Genomic DNA, 11919 nt, shown 5'->3' with positions numbered 1-11919 from the left:
AGTGAGTGAGTGAGTGTGTGTGTAATGTTCCACATGTCAGAAGCAAGTGACACATTACAGTGAACATGATTTGCTTATTAACACTGGCAAAGGGTTAATGTGTTTACTCCCATCATTACTGTGACCTTGTTCTCTGTGAGATTAAAATCACATTATTTTGTCAAATGAGTGTGGTGGGTCAAAGGAGAGCAACTAGTTCTCTAAGTTTGTCAGCTGTACTGCAGATGTAACGAAGAGTGTGTTCATGCATTTGATTTACCAAAGTGTAACCTTCTTCATCCGACTCTGGCTGGGAGAGGTCAGACTCACTCCTGGATTTCATCAGTCTGTAACTTGGGCTGCTCTGCACTAAACGGCTCTCTGCGCTCAGACTCTCACTTCTGTACACAAACATATCACAGCACTGTTAAATCAATGAGAATGAGACAGCTAAACAACAACAATTAAACACCGTGATTTTCACCTGAATGGTGGCGCATACAGCCACATCGGTTATCTCCCTTTTTATAAAAAGGACACAAAGTACAACACGGTGCTCGAAATACAAAACATTGGAATACTTTGAAATTAAAAGGGTAAAGCAGAATTATGTTCAGTACGAGAGGTTCTGAGGTGCACACCGCAGGCTCCAAACCACTATGGTTTGAAATGTGAGCTATAGCGCTACATTAACACAGTTTTTTTGTGTGCCGACTATTTTACTTTAATTCAGTAGGCTTAACCAACAGCAATGATAGGAATGATATTACATCATGATAAATTCAGCACATCTGATGCTGAATTTGTTAACTGATCAGGTGCACACTCAATACGAGGCAGAACAAGTGAGAAAGGCTGAACAAACAAACAAACAAACAAAATGAATTACTGTCCAAAGAATTATGGAGTCGTGTAGACAAAAGTAGCTTGTGTGTTATCTTTTAGTCCTGTGCAGTCACCTTACCTCACTGATATTGGGCACTTAAGACTAGTCAGATCATGACTAACTGAAGACGGCTCTTTGTAGAGCCTTACAGTTCCAGTACAACTATGTAATGTGCTCAGATGCTTTCCAATGCTTCACTGTAAAAGTTAACAAGAGCTTGGTGCAGGAATTCAGTGTTTTTCCACCCAAGTGACGACTCAAAAACACTTCTCAAAGCACTTTCATCAAACTACCTTTAAATAAGCAGATTTAAAGTAACTATAGAATATCAACCTAATGATAAACTGAGCTATATTAAATATAACTGAAATGTTACATTATAAAAGTATATGAAATAATTAAAATAAGTTGGGTTTTCCCTTCAGTGTATATGGGGCCAGTGAAAGAGAAATGCACAATGAATGACGAAATCTCTTAGTAATGTGACTGTGCCCAATAATAAAGGAATTCAATTTTTCAGGGATGTCAACAGTAGCATCCTATTTCTCTCCGACCTGGTCATGAAGCTGAGGCACTCCTGTGTCCCTGTAGCTAACTGAGTCTGAGCTTCTTCCTGGTTTTGCTTGGTCAGCTCGCCCAGTACAGGGCTGACTCCCAGTATCAGCAGAGCACAGCGGTGGATCACAGAGTTACAGGCTGCTGTGTAAAGGTCTTGGCCTTCTGGAAGACCCGTACTGCCCCTTCTGCCCTCTTGAGCCAGAATGGTGTCTTCCTCTCCGCCTCCTCCTCCTCCATTCCTGGAGCTGGAGCCCAGTCCCGTGCTGCTGCTGGCCCGCTCTCTCTCCCGACTGCGAGCCACCTCCCGCGCTGAGAGAAAACATTGAAAGATTTCTGTGTTGTGCCACAATCATACACACATACACGCATGCACACACACACACGCACACACAAAAAGACACACAAATAAGATGCCGTGTTAGAGGACAAAACAGCAGCCACAAAGAATTACTGGAGTCTAATATTCAACACTAAAGCCCGTGCTAAAGCAACACACTGCAAAGCCTTTGGCACATAAATGTCCATATATTACAGGACATGAAGTGAAGGTGTTCATAACAGTATGTCAGAAGTTTACAGCTTTAAAACTGCCAGATGACACATGCTCATAGGTGCTATGAAACACCTTCCTACTGAGACAGCTAGCTTATAAACTGTTCGACTTAGAACTTCACAGCATGAGAAATAAGCAGAAATCAGTTACAATGTTGCAGATTACAGCTGTGCTTCCAAATACATTATACTAAGTAGTGAAACTGTTACAACCTGAATAATAACCACTTATTAATAACACATTCCTATTCATACTAGAACCCTTTTACCAACACTACAGGCTACAGTGACAAACAAATTCAACAAAAACACAGATGAATAATACAGACAGGATTTTAAAAAGTTAACATTTATTCAGTTATGTCCTCTAATTGGCTACTGCTTTGCACACTAAACACACACACATGCAACTACAGGCACGAGTACTTACTTCCAGCTGTCATTACTTCATGCTCCCTGTCATCCTCTTCATCGTCTTGCTCTTGATGGCCTTCTTCTCTCTCACGGTCAACCCTCTCTTCAAGTTCTGCCTCCTCGTCAATGGTGCGTGTGAAAGAGTGCTCCTGGGGGTCCATGTCCAGAGAGTCCTGATTGTCGGAAATCTGGTCAAATAACAATAATGGCCTGACTTTGGATACCATTGATATGACCATTAAGCTCGGTGGAAACGTGTGTATGCAGTTATGACCATAGTTTCTTGGATAAATACAGAATATATACACAATTTTGCCTCTGTACACCACCATAGTGGGTTTTAAATCAAATAATCAACATGTGCTTAAAGTACACACTTTAACTTCACAATAAATAGGTTTAGCAAAAACTTTGCATTAACTGTTTGGGTGAGGTGGCTGTGGCTCATGTGGCGAAGCAGGCTGTCGATCAATCAGTCCCTGGCTACTACAGTCCATGTGTCCAAGTGTCCTTGGGCAGGATACTGAACCCTGAGTTGCCCAAGATGCACCCATTGGAGTGCAAGTGGGTGTGTGACTGTTATATAAAGTACATAAATAAAATGTGTGTGATTGGGTGAATGAGACCTGTAGTAGAAAGCTCTTTGAGTTGTCAAAAATTGAAGAAAAGAAAAATAATGGCTCAATTACATGGAGATGGTTCGGATTCAAAACGTCAGATGATCAGCAGAATAATGTGTTCTGTAGAAAATCCCTAAAAAATGTTCCGACAAAAGTTTCAAGCACTGCTAATCTTTTTCACCATTTACAACAGCGCCATAAAGTGCAGTATGAAGAGTGTGAAACTTTGCTGTATCCCAGATCATAAAGCCTCCTGCACCGAAACAAACCACATTACAAAACTCCCATATCCATGCTGTGCCTTATGAGAAGTGGAGTGACAGTACTAAAGCAGCGGCCTATCATATCGCTAAAGACATGGTCCCCATCTGAACTGTGGAACAAGAGGACTTTATACAGCTGCTAAAAACCCTGACCGAACATACCAGATACCTAGTCAAAAGTACTTTGCAAGAGAAGTACGGCCAAAAGTATAAGCTCACCAAAATGTCTCACTTCCCATTGACCAGCAGGACCTGTGAGCCGTACATGAATGTGACTAAAGCCCAAGACCACACCGGAGAGCATATAGCTGAAGCCCTGCAGGATGCCCTCACAAGCTGGAAGTTCAACCTGACGCTTTAACGACTGACAACGGGGCTAATACCTTGGTGGTTGAGGATGCAATGTTTTTGTCACAGACTTCATGTGGCCATTGGTCAGTACAATACTGAATCAGCTGATTTGAAATAAGAAAAAAGATTACTAGGCATAAGATTAAATAAAAAGCTTATAGAATCACCGAAAGAGCTAAACATATCTACAGGGTGGGCCATTTCTATGGATACAGCGTAATAACATGGGAATGGTTGGTGATATTAAAGTCCTGTTTGTGGCACATTAGTATATGTGAGGGGCAAACTCCTCAAGATGGGTGGTGACCATGGTGGCCATTTAGAAGTCGGCCATCTTGGATACAACTTTTGTTTTTTCAATAGGAAGAGGGCCATGTGACGCATCAAAGGTTTACGTTGAAACCAAGCACACCATTGTTTTTCTTGTGACATTACCAATAAGTTTGATATGTTACATGGCCCTCGTTGTGGAATTTCCTGCGTTGTCTTTCTTTTTCTTTAGAGTGTTGGGACCGCTGAGCCTTGTCCACAAACTTGTAAACCTCTTCTTAGATAGGAGAGGGTAGAAGGGTTTTCAGTTCCTGCAGAGTCTAGCTAATCTTGCTCTGGAGGGCAGCTATAGTGAAATGGACCTGTCTTATCCTTTCACTTAGAAGCTGATTTTGTGCTCTCCGTAGAATCAACTCTGATCCCTGACAGTGGATCCAAGCGCAAACTCTTAGGAACAACCTTGTTTTGTCTGCATCTTCGTTAAAATGAAGATGGTTCCTATAATCCACTAGTTTCCTTGATTCCTTTTTATACTCCTGCACCAAGTGAAGGGTGTTCCTCCCCAAATGTACGCCAATGGTGTGCGTCCTGCTCGGAGTCGACATTACCATTAATGAAGGTCCTGTTTGAGCTCACATTGGCACGGACCTCGTCGGGCCATTTCAACGGAGTACACAGGGTTATCACTTTGTATTAGTTCTGGTGGCTTATGCAATACAATATCCTGAAGCAGTGCCTCTGCGCACCATTTTTGCAACGAGTGTGGTGCAGGCACGAGTCTGCAGATACTGACTGACCAGGGCATCACAAGAGAGAGATGAGATAGGGCCAGAGGTACCTAATTCCAACATTCCAGCCTCCTTCCATTGGACTAACCATCTCACACAGGCGCAGAGAGTGGACGTGCTGCATTGGAACAGCATTTTGCAGATGTGTTCTCCCACCCTCAGCCGTGCCAATCTCATAAAGCACAAAAGGAGGAAGCTGTAAAGCTGATTGTGCTAAAAAACAGTTGTTCATTTTGCAACGTTGTGTGTATGGGACCTTTGATCAATCACACACTTGATCTCAATCCAACAAAAGATACTTTTCAGTTACTAAAGACAAAAGTTAGGGCAGAGAGGCCCATCACCCATGTATTAAAATCAACCCTTATATTTGAAATTATGTTGGTTTGTTCCTAAACACTTTTTTAACCCCTTAAATTAAAGGTGAAAGTCTGTTGTTGAATCACACATTGATTTATTTAAATAGTGGTGTGCAGAGGCAAAACTAAAAAAAAGAAGAAGCTTTGTTTACTTACCCTCCTCTCACGAGAAGAAGATCGTGTCTGGATGAAGTCCATGTTCTTACAGGCTAGTAAGCGGTTTCGTACCTTAAAAACACTGCGATAGACTTCTGCCAGGGACTTAGATGGTTGATACCTGATAGGAAAACATTTCCTTTAGACAGGTACTGTGGGACAGTATGGAAATGCTTCATGCCATATATTAAAAGGTGTTTTGTTGTACTACCTGCCCTCTCCACAGGCTTGGCCCAGCAGCCCTGTGTGCTTCAGTAAGGCTGCCAACACAAACCTGGACACAGTGTCTAATAGGGTCTCATTACTGAGAGATGCATTGTCCCAGTCTGCAACGAAATCCACAGTGCAGTCAGTGAATGTATATACCTGTAAAGCTAATTGCATTAAAGAAATGGTAGGATTCTGTATATACTCAAAGCAGATGCAAACCTTTGCCAATAGCGTACTCATGCATGTTGATCCAAAGGCTGTTGGCAGGTTCTTTAGAGGAACCCAGAGCCAAATCCACCAAGACACTCAAGTCAGGATGCAGTGTGCAGTCGAAGGGTTTCTGCTCCTCATTACCAGACAGTGCAGCCTCCAATAATGAGCTGATGCAGGTGTCTGAAGGACAAGCAAACAATTATCTTCACAAGTCACAGAAGAAGCGATAAATGAATCAACTGGACAAGAGCCCTAGGATTCTGATCAGTCAGTCGAACAAAGTAATGTCCTGCTCTAACATTACATTCTTACATTCACGGCAGAAGGGACCTCCCTCATCTACTCATGTTGCTACTAGAGATGGCACGATACCACTTTTTTATGTCCGATACCGATATCATAAATTTTGATATCTGCCGATACCGATATGAATCTGATACAGTGTTTTTTAATCAATAAAATTGTTTTTTTAATATCTTGCTGCATTTTGTATAAGTTCATACTCAAGTTTAAATAAACAACAACACTAAAGCTATTCTGTTATACCTGTATGTAAAAAATACAACAAAATATTTCATAGTTCAGCAAAACTGATCAATCTAATAAACTTAAACCTGCTCCATCCTCCCTATTCTGGTATTTTAAAGAGTACTTAGCAGAAATATTAAGCAACCTAACTAATAGGGTTGCAAACTCCCAGCAAAAATAAACAGGGACCCCCCCCCCCCTTACTCATGATGCTTAATCGACGTAATCAACTTTAATTTGATGCAGTGTGAAAAATGCACAGAAATAAATTATTTTTCAAGAATAATTAAATAGATTCAACATCTTTCTTCAACAGAACTGCAGACTGCACAGATGGTTCCCAAAGGAAAAAGTACTATAGCTTACTAGGGTATATTAGACTTAACAGTTACTATATACAGTAATGGACTTCTATACATTTTACATCAGATTAAAACTTTGGGTGTAAGATTCAGATAATTATTTATTAAAAGCTCGACATTTTAAATGAGAATAAGAAAGAAAAGTATGTCTTTGTGCCCCCTTTTCCCTGTTCATGCACTATCGGCCCCCCTGGCTAAACTTTGCTAGATCCGCCCCTGCACAGTTACGTCAGCTGTAGAAAAAGATCCTGGTGTAGAAATAATATTAAATAAATTCTAACAACAGCTGATCAAGCTTAAACGTGCTGCTGTTGTTCAGCCGCTGGTTTCCTCTTTCTGGTGCAAAGTGAGACAAAAACAAACAAGAGAGACGATCAGCTGATCAGTGATCAGTTTCATGATTGAAGTAGCAACAGGAGAGGGAGAGAGGCAGTTGCTCCATATATCGGTTGTTAAGCTTAACGTGTTAACTAGTTGCTACTGGTTGTGTATGTGGGTGTCCGTCCTGTACCTAGCTGGGGGATGTCCATCTCCAAGCCGTTGCTAAATAGCGGTGTTTTGAGCCAGTAAACAGTATCTTGTTCCTCCAGTGAGGTGGGAGCTCCCTGCAGCATCCCACCAAGGCAGCGCCCAACTAGCAGGGCGACTGTCCTCTCCAGGTCCACAAGCCACACCCAAGAAAGTGCGGGCTGCGGCAGGGTCATTCCTGAGGCTGGCTCAGCAAAGTCTGAGGTACCTGGAAAAAGACAAATACGTTCTCCAATTTAGTATTCCACCAGACGTCAAGATGGCCCCAACTGCATGGTGTTGAAACACTTTTCATTATAAATAACACTATGTGATTTTCATTTTCTCATATCAGACATCAGTGTTACATATTAATGTTAAGGCCAAAAATGAGTCTTGCAAAGTCGCATCTATTCAGCATCTCACACGAACATCTAGCCTAGAGCTGCGACCTGCAGCTTGCAAGCCAGGGGTTAGGATTAAGGTTACCCCGAACCCTATTACACTATATGTACCTCTGTCACCTGCATGTGCTGCTCTTCTTCTCCCACTGCTTGGTAGGAGCAGCTATGACTCTTTTGATGTTGAAAGTTGCCGACACCTGAACCGGCAAATTAATCCTCCAATTCTAGTGTATGTTTATGCCAAATTTAAAAAAAATCTTCAAGCTCTTAAAGAGAAAAACATAACGACAGAATATGTGTACACGTAGTGCCTGCACACATGGCTTTTTGTAATTACACGGCTGGCTTAGCTGACAAGGGCTCATAATTTAACATCTCCAGCAGAAATGATCACATCATGTGTCTGTACATGCTTTTACCACATCCCAGGATATTTTGTTGTTGTTTTTTTCAAATCTTGACCAAGTTAACCTTGTTCTGAGCTCACCCTGAAGAGGCCACTGCAGCTCCTGGTCCTCCAGAGGAGAGGCAGCAGGCAACAGTCTGTTCAAACAATCCAGAGGCGGCAGCAGTTCCAGCAGTTGGCTCAGCAGCGGCCTTGCCACCGACACCGGAAGCAACAGTAAGGCGTTGATTATCTGACACAGCATGCTGCCTGCTGCTGACACGTAGATCACATCTGCAGATTACATGATCATAGTTTTATGACAATGATATAAAACAAAAGAAAGTATCTTCAATGCTAAATGAAAAGAACTTGAACTATCGGAGCAGAATGAGATAACAAGGAGGTGAGAACAGGCCTTTATAGCCAGATTACAACACTTGATTTCATTCACCTTGTAGCTTCTCCCGTATGCTGCCGTTCCAGGAGCTCTCCTTTATCAGCGCTGCAGAGCGCGAGTAGATATCTGTGGCATGTGGCAAGAGCAGCTGCAGATGTTTGTGGAGCAATGACACGCTGCTGGAGTTCTGCAAATAAACAGGGTGACAAAAAGTTTTTATATACTATAGTCATTTTCTTTTATTTGGTTTCTTTTATTCACTAAAAAAGTGACAGACAGATTTTTACCAACATCACAGGGCTGAAATACAATCTACCATCTACAACATAGCACACCACATTATTAAGACACCACTGAAAAGAAAAATCAGTGAAATTATTCATCAGTAAATAAAACAGAAATTTAGCTTTAACTCTATATTTAACCAGCAAAATGAAAGTTGTGTCAACCCACTGGAGACCAAGCCACTCCACAGTTTTCAAAGACATAATAAACAGCGTTTCAAGGCCGTTAAATTCAAGAAACATATGAAAACTAGTTTTTATTTCTTGACAAAAGGGACATAATTCACTTGCATCTTTTTTAACCTTGGACACAAAACTACTGACAGCAATGGCACCGTGGAAAATCCTCCCCTGTAGATCACCTGACCTCTTATTGAGTGGGGGTTAATAACAGACTCTCCATATAGGTTTCTGACATTCCTCAACTTTTAACTTGTCTCTCCAGACAGCATCGGTGCCTTTTATTTAACCCTTGAACTGACATTTTATATAACAGTTTTCCACTCAGCATGTGAAAAGTCACGAGTCTTTCCGGTTCATAAGCGAGGGTCCTGTCAAGAATGTAAAAGCAACACTCCATTCCTCAAAAAGGATCTCTTTCATCGGAAATCTCTAATCCACGACTAGAATCTAACAGCATCTCCTTTTCAACTAAAGTTAAACATTTAAGCCAAAAGTCTAGAATACTCCTCATAATGTGGCTCGACTTCAAACCAATGAAAGATGTTTCTGTGTTCTGAAGGTCTGGTCCATAATTTGTCTCAGTTTGAGAGTCTTTGTCTCAAGCAGAGTTTTCAAAAAAGCAAGTCCAGTTCCATCACGTGCATCCGGACGAGCCCCAAAAAACAACGGTCCTCTGGAAGCCAAAGCGATGAGGAAGCTGGTTCCAGTTAGGGCTGGGTTTTTATAATCGATTTATCGATTAAAATCGATTCTGGCTTGGATAACATAAAATCGATTCATTAAAATCCTGAATTGATTTTTTAATATAAATTTATTTTGCCCGAAATGCCAGAATCTCTGGTTAAACCTCACAAAATTTCAACAACCACCAAACAGCTAAGACAGTAAATGAGAGCAGGAACACGAATTCTGCACAAAGACTTAAACACACAGCGTCGACGGATCAGAATCAGTTAGACGACGCCTTTCTCATGCTTTGTGTTCACGCCCTTTATGCGCTGATTCTAAAGCTGTTAGTTTGATGTCTCTCCAAACAATATTGACTGAACCAGCAGCAAAAGAAGATCCAAACTAGCTTCACATAAACATCGTCATGAATTCACTCTGACTTTTACTGTTTTGCTTCGACCATGATGCACAACTCTCTCTCTCTCTGTACTGTTTTCTTCATTATTCGCTTGCTTGTTATGCACAAGTCTACCCTTGTTTACAGCGCTGTCGGCCGACTTTTTTTTTTCTTCGTTTTATATACTTCTGAAAAGAAAACCTAATTTCTGCCGTTCAATACTGAACAAATTTAAACTTTTTAAAATTATGCAAAATGCTCAGCCTCTAATAGTGTCTCTAATCAAACCTCTGTAACTTCAGAGGTAATGTTCATGTGTTGGTTAATGGTTTTCTTTCGTTTGTGATGTACTGCAGAATATTTTTATAAAATCCCAGAACAGGAAAATCACCTTCATGTTTTTCTGTTTTATCTTCAGCTGCTTTGACACAAAGGCCTCTGCTGTGATGCTCACACCTTTGATAAAGTCTTGTGAGTGTCAGCTTCCTTTTTATAGATACAAAAATATGTAAATGTGCTGATCTGAATTATAATATTTCTGACTGTCAAAATTTCCCAGTTTCAAATCGAATTAAATCAAATCGTGGATCAATCGATTCGGGACCTTGTGAATCAGAATTGAATCGATTCTAGAAATCAGTGACGATACCCAGCCCTGGTTCCAGTCCTTTCCAACAGAAAAGGGTCCAAGCTTTAAAAAGGCCTTTATAAAACAAAGGAATTTCATAACAAAATATTAAATTACAGTTTAGTAAAAACACGGAAGCATCCATTCCTAACTCTCCTCTTAAAATAACGCTAGTTACTGGTTTCCAGAAAACATCTTCCCTTCCCATCAAGTGTTTCTGAATAAACTGCAGTCTGAAAGCTGCAGCTCTGCTCTCTAGGTGAGCTGGTCCTTGTCCACCTTCTTCTTTGGGCAAAAAGCACAGCCTGCTGTATCCAATGTCGATTATGCAAAAAAAAAACTTGATCATCAAGGATTGAAGTTTACGTAATAAACCAGGACGTGACTCCAAACAAGCTAATCGATGCCACAATGCAGAAGCAATTAAGTTGTTTATAATCAGTAGGGCTGCCACAAACAATTATTTTGATAGTCAACTAGTCACCGATTATTTTTGCGATTAGTCGACTAATCAGATCATCATCCATTGGACATAAAATGTACAGCTTATTGCACCAGCAGCATCTGCTCTTATATAACTATCATTAGCTTACAGCTGTAAGTGTTTAAGGTATGTGCTAACTAAAAAGCCAAACCGATTTACACAGGAACAAATGAAATCCAAAAAAAAGCCAAACAATAACATTTTTAAGTTATCTAAGTGACTTATATATCATGTTTAACCTGAGTAGCAAAAGACAGCGGTGGGTTTGAAAACGATTTGCCGGGCTCTAGTGAGCCTAGCCCCCGGCTAGCTACCGAGCTAGTGGATAACAGACGTCTCCGAAAACGTTGGAGCGCTTTTGAAAATATGCGGTGTCTTGATAAACAGAGCAGATATTTGAGGTTTACACAGCTACATTCTCGCCTGAAAATATGTTAAACGGTTATTTTGAGACCCAGAAAGAATAATAAGAGTAATATTAAAACTAACTAGCTGCCGCCATTGTTGGCAACTGAGCTGCGCTGCGCTATGAATTCTGAGACAGAGCTACTTCTTCTTCGGGGTTTAACGGCAGCTGGCATCCTTGTACATGCAGTGCTGCCATCTTCTGTTTCAGTCCGTTATTACACTCTTAAATCCTACTACTTATTCCTGCGTCTTTTGGGATCTTACAAAGCTTCAAACGACGTGTCGACTATTAAATCAGTCGTCAACGATTTTGATAGTCGACTAATCGTGGCAGCCCTAATAATCAGCACAGCATATATGGGCTAACAACCATCTCCACTTCCCTAATTTCCCCTCAACTTTCTCCAACACCCCATACCGATTCTTGTTTACCGTGTCCTCATCTCCCAAGTACACATCCAGATACTGCAAACCTCCACTTTTCCTCTTCAAACCATCTGGAAGTTGCGGGAGCCCAGCAAGCCAATCTCCTACTGCTAGAGCCTCACTCTTCGCCCAATTCACTCGTGCATCTGAAAATCTGCAAAATCTTTCAACGATTGTTCCTAAATTATTTACATCCTGCTGACTTTTAACAATATCAGCATATGCAGATAAGTTA

The 11919-nt window shown here is 41.0% G+C and overlaps 1 protein-coding gene across 7 annotated transcripts in view; it reads right to left on the bottom strand.

Annotated features, from left to right (window-relative positions):
• herc1 (HECT and RLD domain containing E3 ubiquitin protein ligase family member 1) overlaps positions 1 to 11919 on the bottom strand; it is a 93515-nt gene that overhangs the window by 62189 nt on the left and 19407 nt on the right. For 5 of the 7 annotated variants that reach the window (XM_087842764.1, XM_087842755.1, XM_087842801.1 and 2 more), the window contains 9 exons: positions 8260 to 8392; positions 7908 to 8099; positions 7021 to 7245; positions 5626 to 5799; positions 5408 to 5522; positions 5197 to 5317; positions 2406 to 2577; positions 1420 to 1756; positions 260 to 380 (listed from right to left, as the gene is read on the bottom strand). In XM_087842764.1, the coding sequence (XP_087698890.1) occupies positions 260 to 380; positions 1420 to 1756; positions 2406 to 2577; positions 5197 to 5317; positions 5408 to 5522; positions 5626 to 5799; positions 7021 to 7245; positions 7908 to 8099; positions 8260 to 8392 (1590 nt within the window). The remainder of the gene's footprint in view (positions 1 to 259; positions 381 to 1419; positions 1757 to 2405; positions 2578 to 5196; positions 5318 to 5407; positions 5523 to 5625; positions 5800 to 7020; positions 7246 to 7907; positions 8100 to 8259; positions 8393 to 11919) is intronic. The other 2 variants (XM_087842785.1, XM_087842771.1) reach the window with 2 other exon arrangements.

This window comes from Neolamprologus brichardi, chromosome 1 (assembly GCF_056152115.1).
Source record: "Neolamprologus brichardi isolate AB-2024 chromosome 1, ASM5615211v1, whole genome shotgun sequence".
NCBI lineage: Eukaryota > Metazoa > Chordata > Actinopteri > Cichliformes > Cichlidae > Neolamprologus > Neolamprologus brichardi.
The sequence above is the reverse complement of the archived record's forward strand: the minus strand, read 5'-3'. Positions and strand labels throughout refer to the sequence as shown.